Source organism: Schistocerca gregaria, chromosome 2, assembly GCF_023897955.1.
Source record: "Schistocerca gregaria isolate iqSchGreg1 chromosome 2, iqSchGreg1.2, whole genome shotgun sequence".
Classification (NCBI taxonomy): domain Eukaryota; kingdom Metazoa; phylum Arthropoda; class Insecta; order Orthoptera; family Acrididae; genus Schistocerca; species Schistocerca gregaria.
Window position 1 is genome coordinate 931,728,195 of NC_064921.1, and position 14,233 is coordinate 931,742,427.

Sequence of the window (14,233 nt, forward strand, 5' to 3'; positions counted from 1 at the left end):
AAGTAGGCAACTCTGCTGCTGAGTTTAATGTATAATATTTTTTGTTTCTCATAGGAAAACTCAAGACATGAAGGGAGAGTCCTACCAGAAAGTACTGGAGAAAACCTTAGGTTTCTACAACCCGAACAACATTAACTACTTGGCCAATTTACTTGGTCTTGGAAGCACCAATTATTCACACATGACTGGAATGCGGTAATTATCAATAGAATTAACGAAACATTGAAATATGTTTATAGAATCACACCTGGTAGATTAGTTTTGTTAGTATTTTAATTTGTAAATCGTCAGTTGAAGATGGATTTTCACTTGGTTGAGTTTTTAGAGTGCATACTGAAAGTGTGTCATTTGTTACGAAGAAACTTTTTTTATTAAGCTTATTTTGGTAGTGTCTATAAAGCTTTCCCATTAATGCCAGTTTGAGTTGAGACTGCAAATTTATTTATTTTATGTTCATCTTCACTTCCTGCTCATGCACGAACGTTAAACAGTGCCCAAGTGTTTTTCACAGTTTTGATTGTTGTTAGTCTGGTAATTTTACACAAATGTTTGTCAAGCTTATGGTAGTTGCTAAAATTCTTTTCTGATTTCATCTTGGTTGCAGGCCATTTGTATTGTCACTAATTATTCGTACGGTGCCCTCTGTTTTGTGTTTCTCTTATTTGCAATTATTTCAGTAAATCTCAATGTTCTTAAATGGTAATGCCTTTATGACGGCATGATGATATTCAGTTTTTATTGTGGTTGACCCAGTGTACTCCATAAGTAGTATTCTTAAAAGTAAATGTTTGGGTGGAGTAAGAATAGTAATAGGCTTAGCTTCTTTGTATTTATTATTTACATAAGTCTTTGCTCATTTCCTTCAGTAAGTACAACTCGTTGTGAGAAACTTTTGTACAATCCCAGTGTTTGGTTCTGATAACACTTCCAGACTGATAAGAGGGGAAGCGTCACTGCATATCTATTAAGAAGGTGTGATGGTTTGTGTGTGATTTTATACCCTAGCCTTTGGCAAAGAGCTGCAGTTGACTGAGTGGATTGTCTTGTAGAATACAAAACTTTCTTGCTATCATTCTTTGCCTATTGGGTTTTTATACAGCTTTGTCAGTAGGTATTCTTATCACGTGGCAAAAGCCATATCAATGTGTGCATGGTAACCAGCGGCATCTCCAAAATAACTATATAGAGGCTGCCACAATTTGTCGTGATGCTGAATCCATATAATTTTCTGAAGCATGATTACAAATATCTGAATATCAGAATTGATCTCTCGGTGTAACATGCATCCATGTTTTTCTTCACCTTACTTTCTGTTAAAGTTGTTTTGATGTTCCTAAATTTCTATTTCTCTCCACTACAAGTGCATGTGAAGATGTGTTGTCTTTGCTAAAAAGCTGGTCTCATGAAATTTTACTACAAATCTTTCCTGCTACAGATGACCTCTTTGCATTCTGTGCTGGGGCTCTTTTGTTATCGATATACTGCTCCCCAAATGCTGGGTCTTGCTGAGCTGCTATTCCGACCTGTATGAAACTGCCATCAGATGTTTTTGAAAACTATTAGGTGAAAAAAATTAATTTTACTCATCATACAGTCTACAGTCGATAAAGAACTGAATTTCTTTTCATTATTTGCCTTAGTTACTGTGCTACATCAAATTAAGTAAAACATTGCATGAAATTTTAGAGATTTTGCAGAGGTAAAACAATGTTGTGCAAACTCTGCTTATGGTTGATTTTTGCTCATATGTTTATACAGTGAATGAAATGTAGATAAGATTCCGAAATTTTATTTAAAGTGGAGAGTGGAAGGATATCTCATTTTGGGTTTTACATATGAAGGGTGCACGCGGACCTACGCCCATTCATGTCTTTGCGCATGACAAAAAATGGTCTTAACACTCAGCATAGTTCATAATCTATATCAGAAATCAGGTTTTCTGAAAACGATAGCGTACAGTGAGGTGCATATATTGTCAGAAAAATACTCTTGAATTCAGACATCCATAGCACTAGGAAAATGTAAGCAGCGTGTGTGTATGCATGTCCATAACACCTGGGGAACGGCGTTGCAGGACCTGCATACACAGCCACCACAGCGAAAGGGTGAAGTGCTGGTTACCTGAACAAAAGAGGAACTGTTATTTTATACTCCAGAATTAGCCACAGCAAAGCAAGGCTTTTTTTTTTGTGGAAACCATGGATAAAAGTAAATGACGCTAGCATTTCCTCCAAGAGAATGTCGTATCATCACACTTATGAAGAGAAGCAATAAAAATGTGTAACCACAGTTTTAATTTTATCAGAAAGGAAGAGGGACTTCGCACAAAAAGGAATTCTATGAGCTGGTTACTTTTAACCAAGAATGACATCCGTCACCTGTCAACAGTCATGTCCATTTGGCATCACCTGTCAACAGTCATGTCCATTTGGCATCACCTGTCAACAGTCATGTCCATTTGGCATCACCTGTCAACAGTCATGTCCATTTGGCATCACCTGTCAACAGTCATGTCCATTTGGCATCACCTGTCAACAGTCATGTCCATTTGGCATCACCTGTCAACAGTCATGTCCATTTGGCATCACCTGTCAACAGTCATGTCCATTTGGCATCACCTGTCAACAGTCATGTCCATTTGGCATCACCTGTCAACAGTCATGTCCATTTGGCATCACCTGTCAACAGTCATGTCCATTTGGCATCACCTGTCAACAGTCATGTCCATTTGGCATCACCTGTCAACAGTCATGTCCATTTGGCATCAAATGATGAATTTTGGTGCCCTTCGTACAACTTGTATTACTCCTACAAAGAGGAGACCACTTGAGATAGCTATATGCTTGCCAGTGTTTCATCTCTTGATTTCTTCTACAGATAGGAGTAAACTTTAGTGAATCATCTCAGTCTGGGATTTTAACTCAATTTACATTGTCCTCCTTTCAATTGTGAAAACACGATTAGCAATAAAGTAAGGTAGTTTTTAAAAATAAATGTTCATTATGCATTTTTCCTGTTTGCACATTTGGTCTGTTGCTGCTCTAATCAAGGGAGGATGAACATGTGAAATCTTTTGTAAGACTGGTCCAATTTTTGTGGTTACACATTTACTGAATACCACTACTCAAAAATTTCCTGTGTTTATTAATTTCTTTCCAGTTTATTTCCCAAATGTAGTATCAAATAAAAATCAGGTCTCTGGAGTTGCTCGACAATTCATCAGCTATATTTGTGGTTCATCTAAAATAGACAGTGTCTGAAATGTAGATGACCTCAGTGGTGTGTGAGTGCATACAACATTCTCACAGTTTTTAACTTAATATCAGTCCAGTGAAACATTAGGCATTCACCAGTAAAATTGTATGCTAAATTAGTTACTTTGAAGAAAAGGTGTCCTTGTGTCATCCATGTCTAATCAGACTTGAATTCCATTTTGAATCTTGTTTTTGGTGATTGAACTTTATCTTCATTTAAACCCTGGTTGGTAAAATTATTAATTTAATGCTGTCCTTTTTATGCCACTTCTTGTGCAAAGTGCATGTAAATTTTTATTTTGTATAAAGCATTTGAGAACAGTATTTCTTGGGCTACCATTGAATTCTTCTGTATCAGTTGACTATGTTTCCAGTGGATGTACTTAAGTGTATTCAGGCCCTGCAGTGATGCTGGTAGGTCTGTGAAATAATTTTATACTGTTTTTTAGCTTATTCAACAGAATAGAAGATATTTTGAAAGGTTGTCCAACTACAAATATTTAGGGACAGGGGAAAAAATGACATGTATCAACAATTCGAACTTAAGATTCCTTAATTGTCCCATTGCTAAACCACATTCTTGGTTGTTTGCAATGTCCCATTAAAAGAACACTTTCTCCTTCTGAAATTCATGACTAATGAATTTCTCTTTTTCTGTAGTTTGTCCAGTCGAAGTGCTGAATATTTGTTGCAGAGCATTGTGAGAAATGCTGCTGTGTTTGAATCCAGCTGCTCATTTCTTAAGTTATAGAAACCAGGGAGCATGCATCTTATTAATCTATTTAATATGAATTTGCATTGGTGATAAATTGTCAATAACAAAGAATTGTATAATGGCTTGGTATTCCAGTTTGATTGTTTCACTGGAATGCACAGTAAGACTTCTTTCAAAATTCACTTACATCACTGCATGTCAGATTGACAAGTGTCTTGATCCATCATGGGTCAACAAATTGACAAGTGTCTTTTGCATTATTACAAGACATAGTAACCTGGAACATAATAAATTTCATCAATTACAACATCTCTGTTTCAGACTGGCGACATATTTTCTCCTTCGTCTTGTATGACAGCTTGTACAATTTTGTAGATTTTTTTTCTTCATGTGCGTTGGAATTTGCATAACACATTTTGTTTTAGATGTGTGTGCTGGAAGTGAATGAACTGGTTACACTGGTACAGCTATTTCAACAGTAATACTAATAATTGTCAAAGTTTTACAGACTTGTGACATTCAATATATTAATTTATTTTATTGGGAGATCAGTTCAAGAACAAATTTGTGGTAAACTTTACGCAATACCTAAGTTTTAATATACTGAAGTCATGCAACCATGCTTTTATGTAAATGGTAATCCATTTTCAAAATGGATTATTCTAAAATGAATGATTTTAAAAATGACTTTGTTTTGCTGTTTTTGCAGTGGAAGATTCCCTGAACAAGAGTATGCATCTGAACTTCGTCAGATACAAGCGAGCAAGTGGGCTTTCAGGAGTGTAGCCGAAGGCATTGAGCATTTCAAGTCAGGAAGGCATTCTGAGGCATTTCAGTGTTTGAACAAAGCATTGAACATCGATCCTCGAAATGTTGAAGGATTGGTGGCACGTGGAGCATTGTAAGAACCATGAAATTTTTTCCACCCTCATCATTACTGCTATAACTCCATTAGTCATTCTCCTTAGCATTTTCAACCTATGTTACTGAATAATAAATTATTTTGAAAGTATTATTTACATTTTAATAAATGTAGCTAAAATATATTGAAAAGGAAATGGCAACAAAATTGTGACTGCTAAAGTGTGGAAATAGTCTTGTGCAAATCTGGAACATCTAAAGAGCAGGATACTTCATATTTATGCTTTAGAAAGTGAATTGAAAGGTGATATTTGTTGAAAAAACCATATATGTTGTAATTTTGTACAGTGGAAAATCCAGGATGGAATGAAACAATATAGTGAAAAGGAAAGTTGCTACTCACCATATAGCAGAGATGCTGAGTCGCGGATAGATACAACAAAACGACTGTCACAAATAATAGCTTTCGACCAGTAAGGTATTCATCAGAATTAGACGGCAAACACAAATATACGCACTCGATGAGATGAAACTCGTACACACGTGCCTCACGGTATTTTAAAAATTTGCAAGAGGAGGAGAAAAATCTTTAACCATGGTTTCATCAGCTGAGTAGTAGGCCCATATTGTCATCAAATAACTGCTTGTTTTCCAATGGTCCATTCACACTGTTATTGAGAAGATACAGATGAAAATGCAACATTAGCACACTGTATAAGCCAATGCTATCCCCAGTCATAGCTTTAATTAGTTACATTCTTGCATAAGCGCACGAGAGAGAGAGAGAGAGAGAGAGAGAGAGAGAGAGAGAGAGAGAGAGAGAGAGACTTTCCAAAACCATTTTTCCTGTATTTCCTAAGTAGTAGCACATACTTCGTCACATGTTACTTACTTGATATCTCTCATTAAGTGTATTTAATGTATATGCTGAGCTGTTGATCATTTACACATAGTAGAGTGTGATTACTAATAATTAATCTGTGCTTTCATCCTCTTGCAGATACGCAAATAGTGGCAGTTTCCAAAAAGCCATAGAAGATTTTGAAACAGCTCTAAAACTGAACCCCAACCACCAGAATGCTCGTAAATATGCTGGAGAAACATTGGTTGCTCTGGGGAGAAGGTGAGAACTACTGTTGTGTACATCTGTAACTATTAGGATTAGTTATAGAGGTAAACATATTATAAGAGAATACAGTTTTAAACTTTGTATTGTAAAATAGTAAATCTGCAAATTGAAGCAGAACAGTGGGGATAATGGGTGGGGACACAGAATTGTGTTTTAACTATTGAAAATATTGTACTTTCCAATTATTTTGTAGCATTTGAACAGATAAGTGTTCCGTTTCATGTTATTGAGGAGATATGCAGTGTAAGTGAGGTAAGAGTGTATTTATGAATGTGATAATTAATTCTTCATGCTGAAAGCTGTTTCACAGGACATTTCTTATTAGGTTTCCATTTTTTAGAATTCAATTTTTTGTGATCAGCATAGTATAATTTTAGTTACATTATTCAGAAGAAGATAACTGTAATGCCATATTGATAAAACTAAGTGGAGCATGTAGTGAGGCACACTTCATTGTTAGTATTGCAGAGTTTAATGATTTGGTGATTTAGTTCATTAGACAAGTCTTTGATGACATTTTCAGTGAAGTTCCCTGTAAGAAATTACAAGACTCACAAGAAGGCAGTCACTGAAGTTTTAACTCTACAATGCAATGATAATTTTATTTGTGATGTTGCTATTTATTCTTTCCCATAATTTCAGTTACGAAGATGAAAACAAATTTGACGAAGCCCTGAAAGCATACCAGAACTGCTTATCTCTCATACCATTTCATGAAGAAGCTCAAAATTCTATTGAATATTTGAAAAACAAGATTCTGAACAGCTCTAAATTATCAGATTCAGAAGTTACCATACCAGGCTTAAATTCTTCAAAATCTGCTGAAGTGAAAGAAACATTGAAGCAGCTACTGAAAAGCAATGAAGAGGAGGAGAAAAAGGAGAAAGAAAAATCGAAGTCCAAGAAGAAGAAAGAGAGGAAGTGAGTCATTATTTTCTTGTCTATAATGGAACCGTTAGTAGCAGAATAATTTTTTGGATAAAGTTCATTGCATTATTGTAAATTTTAACTGCTGGCCAAGTTCAGTTGTAACATACTTGGCATCTAATACAGTAATTACAGTTACTGTTATTTACATTGTAAGTAACCAGGTACATAGTAGCATGCAGTTTCTTTCATTGATGAAATAATGCAGCTTAAAGATGTTATCTAATTCTGCTTCTAGGTCTAGGAAACGGCGACACCGTTCTAGTTCATCAAGTAGTACTTCCAGTTCAGCAAGTTCTCGGAGTTCGTCGTCTTCCTCATCGTCGTCTTCAGATTCAAGCTCAGCTTCATCGAGATCTGGATCCCATTCACGTTCACGCTCACCTTCCAGGTCCCGAAAATCTTCAAAAAAGCACAGGAAAAGGTTTGTATGTATATTTGTAATTTGCGTGAGAAACTTTGTTAGTAATAAATGACTAACTTATTATGTTGATTACAGTTCCAAAAAGAAAGAAGACAAGAGGGAGAAATCACTTTCACCGTTAAGCAAAAGAATGGCTCTCATGGATCCTAACAGTGAAGTTGAAGGTACATTTTCAAGTCAAACATTTTGTTCTGGATTGAAAGAAACATACCATTTTGATAAAATTCTGATCTTCAGCATGAAGTCTATTAGTAAAGTTACGTAATTTTTTCAGGTCTTGGAGGTTTACTTGCGCAGAGGGTATCACATTACAATCCACCTGCTGTTCCATTTTCTTTTACTCGTAAGTATTTAAGTGTGTGTGTGTGTGTGTGTGTGTGTGTGTGTGTGTGTGTGTGTGTGTGTGTGTGTGAGAGAGAGAGAGAGAGAGAGAGAGAGAGAGAGAGAGAGAGAGAGAAAAGAGAGAATCAGTCAGTCAGTCACACTTACACATACGTTTTTTTAATATGTATGTGCATGTCAATGAAATTTTGTCACTGGGGTATCTTTCAAGCATTTTTTTAAGATTATTGCAGAATTCAAATGGCTGGAAGCCCACTACAGTTAATGTCTGTCATGGCCCGCTAAAGTGTTATCACATGGACTGCCACTTACAGGCGACACATGGCATATCACTTTCTAAGTGCTGTTATGGGGCCTACATACATTCAGTATTTATTGACAATGGTAGTTCGTCTTGTCTTTAAGATATTGAAGTTAAACTCACACATCCAATAATATTGTCAATTGGCAATGCGAGTTTACAAGGTTAAGATGTCAGACACCCAAAAGAAAGCATGTGCCACAGTTACTTTAGCTGTAGCTGGTAAACATTTAAAAAGAGGAAGCAAGTCCGAGAATGGTTGAAAAAAGAAGTGATTGTTGGTATGTCGATTTACTGGCTAAAATCGCATTAGAAACGAAAGATGTCATAAACAATTTTCCTATGAGTCTTACATCTTAAGACAATTATTATTTTGATACAGTGAAAAATAGAGTAGGAATGGTGAGGCAGCACTGTCAATGAGAGATTTCATGTAACTGAGATTTCTGAAGACTGTTAGGCCTTCTAAATTCTTGAAGTTTATTGTTGTAATATTAGCAAACACAATTACAAAATTGTTACTGAAACCCATGAAGGAATTATATCTGTCCTGCAGTGATTTATTCTGGTAATTAACTTACTTTTTTATATATAAAATGGGTCAAGGCTGACAGGTACTTTGCAATCTTTGCATATACAAGGTGCTATCCAAAATTTTCGGGACTGGTGCTGCCATATGTTAAATACCTTTGGAGCAGTGGTCACTATCACCCTCGAAGTAGTTCCCATCCGCATGTACACACCGGTCCCAGCACTTCTGCCACTGGTCAAACTTTTTCTGGAAGTCCTCTTCTTTGAGGGTGTTTATCACGGCCATCGATGCTTCTTGAGCCTTCTCTAGAATATTGAACCGATGGCCTGTCAACTTGTTTCAGTTTTGGGAATAGCGCAAAGTTGCAAGGTGCCATATCTGGCGAGTATGGTGGGTGAGGTACAACTGCCAATCCCCCCCCCCCCCCCCCCTGCTCCGAAAACGTCCTGGTGAGCAAGGACATGTGACAGAATGCGTTGGTGTGATGCAGCAGCCAGTTTCCTGGACGCCAACGTTCGGGCCATCAGCGGCGCACGTTCTCATGGAGCCGTAGTAAAACGTCACAGTAGTACTTGGAATTCACTGTTTGGTTGGGGGGGGGGGGGGCACAAATTCTTTGTGCACAGATCCTTTGGTATCAAAGAAGAGGATGATCATGCTCTTTACGTTGCTCTTCACCAGACTTTCTTTTTTTGTGTCTTGGAGAAATAGTCATAAACACATGAGTACAGCTCATGCTCTGTCTCCCAAACTCTTGTTGAATCATTGCAAGAGTCTCTGCAGTACTTTTCCCGAGATTCGCACAGAATTTGATACACATGCGCAGTTCTGTTTGTGGATCCATCTTAAAATTGCCACACACCAAACACAGAGTATCATGAAAATCACAGTGGACACGCAACATGTCCTCCCACCTGAATGCCACTCCGCACACTGACTCATCAGATATGCAGCTCTCGCCACCTAGCGGTGCAAAGATCTGCTACTCGTACTTTCCAGATGGCAGCACCAGTCATGAAAATTTTGGATTCCACCTTGTATATGGCGAGGCTTGCTAATTTCCAAATTAATAAAGAAAGTGTGCTACTGTATAGTCCTATTGAAACGGTTTTGTATTAAGACTGCTTGAATTGAATCTTAGACATTTTACACTCAAAAGACAACTAAAAACCAAACCATCAGTGCTTGACTTCATTATTATTATTTTGTCCTGAGGTGTGATGGGTTTTTTCGGGTCTTGAGGTTTGAGGAGAAAGTGAGATGCTCCTTGGCTAGCTGATTTGGATACATAACCACAGCCTTGTCATGTGCAATGTATCCAAGAAAACTGAGGTCAACAACTTGGTGGCAAAAACCATTGATTGTGTTTGCTTTGTTCATGGCGATTAAAGTTAGCCTGTATGAGCAAACTCCAAAAAGAAATGAGCACTAAATGCAAACTGTTTCTCACTGTTATTGAGTAGGTGAAACTATACTCAAATAGAAAGTAATGTCGTCGTCGTCCCCCCTCTCTCTCCCCCCCCCCTCCCTTCCTCCCTCCCCCCTCCATATTTTCACTGACTGCTAGCTGCAATCAGCTGCATTATTTGAAAGATGAAAGATATGATAGATACCAGTCACTACAGAGTCACTGTAACTTTCTGAAGTGGATGAGCAGCTGCTGGAAGCAGTAAGAAGTTCTGTAACAGGATCTGACTTTCATTATTCCACACTTCAAATCAGTTCAGTTGCTTATTAGTGGCAGTGATAAGATGGAAGTCTTATGATGCTATGTCCATATTTGGAAGTTGGAAATTGTGGCTTATAAAGGAAAGAGAGTTCTAATGATCCTACTCTTTTCAGTGTGTAATTCACAGTAACTTTGAGTTGTAATAACAAATGAACAAATGTCGTCTTTTCGAGAGGACAGTGTTGAAGTCTTACCCTGAATGGTATTGAGCATTGTTGAGAATAATTACTGATAGATTTTCTGAACTTGGTAACAACATGTATTTGAGCCAGTTTGAAAATGTTTCATTTCCTCCTGCTGTTCTGATGATTACTTCAATCTGAAAAGCAGTTGCCAGCCACGAATCAAGTCCTGGTAGATACTGGCATACCAAAGAATAATATACCATATTTGCCAGTGTTGTCACTCCAACCTTAATGTAACAGTAACCTGTGCTCACCCGTGTTTCATCATTTCAGACAATTTCATGTAGAAATCTGCATAACTATGCAGGAGGATCACTCTGCTCCATCAACATTTTATGGCCTGAAATATTTTTGTATTTAGAATCATATTCTGCAGACCCATTCCCAAGGCTTATTTGCTGCCTTCAAGATGTTCAGCCTCGTGAAATGTAGTTCAAAGCTTACCTGGTGTAGGCAGGCATCTGCTTTGACACTGAATTGCTTCTTGTGTGCGAGGATCAAGATTTGCAATTATGTGTTTCTCAATGCTTCTCTTCTTGCCTGGCATGTGAAGACGAGGGTTCTGCTTCACTTATTTCCTTCTCATTCTTTCCTTTACCAATACAAAGTACGGTCGATTCACTAACCTTAAAGCGTGGCTGCTTTTTGTGCGGCTATGTTTGAAGCAGATAGGAGAGGTCCTGATTTTCCGCCTGCCTCTCAAAGTATTTATGAACATTGCACACACATTGTCAAGATTGTCCTTCAACTGCTTTTCGTTGCATGGCTTTCTTTTCCGGTGTGTTTGCACTTTTGAATCCTGTGTCTGCCCCTTTTCTTTCATATTTCATTATGCATGACAACCACAACAAAAACAATATGTTGGCAGCTGTGTGTTGAGTGCTCTGATTGGAGGAAGGCAGCTTCATTGTGTGAAGTGTCAACTAACAAGTAATTTTAACCAGATTTTATTATTAAACCTTTCAGAGATCTTCTGCCATTGCAAAACAGTCCACTCATATCTGGACTTTCAGTAACCTAGTATTATAGATGTACTACTTTCTAGGACCAAGTTTTGGTGCTAACTAAGCAAACATGGCTAGAGTGCAGACACTATATCATTGTAGAACTAAGGTGTCTGAGGGGAGGTCAGCAGAGTGAGGAATCCTGCCCTCACAGGACTGGCAGCCTGTACCAGTTTTCTGTGCTGCTGCAAAAGCAGAACTGTCCTGATGGGTATAGGGATTGTCAGCATCTGCTGGTGTCATACACTCTTTGTCAGAGATGGGATTAGTCCCTTCACTTTGCTCAAAATATGTGAAGAAAAATTAATAACATAACACAGGCCAAAGTGGAGCATGCAAGGCATTCCTTAACAGCTACAGTGCAGTTGTTTGCTAAGGTTGCCTGTGTCATAAACATGGTGGTCAGGTCCGGCATCTACTCTCAACCACATTATTATTGCACTAGGCCATTGCTGAAAACAAGGGGTGATGTTTATAGTAAATAAATAGAGTTGGACCAATGCTTTCCGGTCAGTTTTGCATAAACTGTCAATCACAATTGTGTGTTGCTCGCAATAAGCCAGCCAAAGCTCTCTCTCACCAAGGTACAGTAATATTGTGGTAGACTAACACCAGTATGTTATGCAAACATAGTTCAAAACATGCCCCACCTAAAACTGCCATTTTCGGTGTCTGCATGATACTGCATTCATGCCAGATTAAACAGGTGTCTCACAAGTTCCTCTCAGCCGCTGCCTTTCTTTGAACCTCCTATAAGCCTCCTGATGGAGGTGGAGGTACCTCCCTTACAGATTTGACAGCTACAACTCATTAGTTAAGTATGCTGTCCTTGAACTTAACATCACTTTTATCTCTTACTCGATACCCACCTCTCCCCACCTGCCTACCTTAGAAGCACACTGGGTCTGGTTGACGTACTTCAGTATAAAGTTACCCCTCTAACTGAATTGAGGATTTCTGCATACGTTTGTAGCATCGTCCTGATGCATTCAGATGATGGTCAGTTACTTTCGTCATGGTTGTCTTCTTCAGTCTGAAAAAAACTAGCCATTAACTACACTTACAAAGGGTACTAGGAAAGTTTTGCAATACAATGCAACAAGAAGTTGCAGTAGGCTGATTATTGCTGTGTTCTGAGAATACTTTGTATTTGTATTCTAGCCGCTGTGCTGTCTGTGGGCATAGTCACTCACTAGCAAAGTTAGTTCTAAGTGCTTGCTATGACATTGTGGTCACGAAATGAGATTCGGGCAGTGTTACGTTACAACTTTGTATGTAAACATAGACAGATGCTTTGAAGAAATGACTTTTGCACTCCGTGATGTGTGTCCTCATTGTACAACTATATTGGGGTAGTACAGAGAATTCCAAAGAGAAAATTTCACTCTGGAGGACACTGAGGGGACAGGAAGGTCACGATCATCAGTCATGGAGGAAAAACGTTGATGCTGTGAGGAAAATGCCAGACGAAGACAAGGTGAATGACCTGTAAGCATATAAAGGATATCTTAGGGCTAAAAGCACTAGCGGTTCTTTCAACTTTGTATGATCATTTTAAAGTAAAGAAACTTTGCTGTTTCTGTGTGCCACATAGATTGACAGAACAGCAGCCGTCGTGTGACTTGGTGCTGAGAGATATTAGTGAAGTTTTCTAAGTGACAGTCTCAGTATACGATAGGTGATGAAACTTGGGTGTGCTATTATGACATGCTAAGACACAAAACAAAGTTTGGGTCTTTGAAGAAAACACACCCATAGCTGTCATAAAATTCTGACAAGTAAAGAAGAAAATGATAGTTGGCCCCCCCCCCCCCCCCCCCCCCCCCCGCCCCCCAAAGTAGAATTCTGGAGCATGCTGTTACGAATGATAAAGACAGTCACAGCTAAGTAATACACTGAGGAATGCCTATCCAAAGTTATCCAATCTCTGAAGAACCTGCAATCAAAGTCAAGAATGGTCACTAGGTTCCTCCATCATGACCGCTCACTGTCCCAAAGCATGCACTGTGTCCCGGGTACAGAACTGAAACTTCTTGAGCACCCTCCTTGCAATCTAGACTTTGCTCCTTGTGGCTTTGCACTGTTGCCGCATGTGAAAACAAAGCTGAAAGGAGTGCAGTTTACAAATGATGAGGACCACCCAAGGGCTTGGAACAACTGTGCCTCACTCCCTACAGAAACTTGGGAGAACTTGTTTAGGGGTTGGTTTCGAAGGATGGTGAGATGTATTCAGTGTGGTGGAAATTACTTTAAAATAAATTAAGTAAAGAAATCTGTTTTGCAATACTTTCCTAGAACCTTTGTACTGATTGAATAATAATGCTGTTCTTCATCCAGTTGAGTAATTATTGAATAATGTTCCAAACACAGAGAAGGTAGCTAACATGTTTTTTTTCCCTGAATAACAGCTCAGATATGGTTATGTAGACTTAGTAAAAACACAGTTTGCAATTCAAATGTTACATGAATGAATGGACACTGTTGGAGTTGAATAGATTGTATATAGTTAATGTGACGACATTTTCTCAAAATGTGTATTGTGCTTTGTTTAGTCAATTTAAGAACTTAGTTTTTACATGTAGCTATTCATTGTTAATTGCCGTAAAAATTCATTATTGTCACTTCAAGTTTCACAATTAATTATGAGCAACATAATATTTTATGAAGAAATAATTTATTTTCCAGGTATTGTCAGATATTGAGGTAGCTGCTTGTAAATTTTGCTCATAAGCATGATGGAAATGCATTTCTTGTGAACATATTTATGAAAACCTTTAAATCTAAGTGCGTAAGCTCTTCGATTATACACTTGTCTTTGACGCAAAAATTT

At 38.0% G+C, this 14,233-nt stretch overlaps 1 protein-coding gene across 6 annotated transcripts in view; it reads left to right on the forward strand.

Annotated features, from left to right (window-relative positions):
- Nucleotides 1-14,233, forward strand: part of LOC126335374 (tetratricopeptide repeat protein 14 homolog) — a 78,728-nt gene that overhangs the window by 47,661 nt on the left and 16,834 nt on the right. For all 6 annotated transcript variants that reach the window (XM_049998584.1, XM_049998586.1, XM_049998585.1 and 3 more), the window contains 7 exons: nucleotides 55-195; nucleotides 4,679-4,870; nucleotides 5,831-5,953; nucleotides 6,602-6,880; nucleotides 7,125-7,310; nucleotides 7,386-7,474; nucleotides 7,585-7,653. In XM_049998584.1, the coding sequence (XP_049854541.1) occupies nucleotides 55-195; nucleotides 4,679-4,870; nucleotides 5,831-5,953; nucleotides 6,602-6,880; nucleotides 7,125-7,310; nucleotides 7,386-7,474; nucleotides 7,585-7,653 (1,079 nt within the window). The remainder of the gene's footprint in view (nucleotides 1-54; nucleotides 196-4,678; nucleotides 4,871-5,830; nucleotides 5,954-6,601; nucleotides 6,881-7,124; nucleotides 7,311-7,385; nucleotides 7,475-7,584; nucleotides 7,654-14,233) is intronic.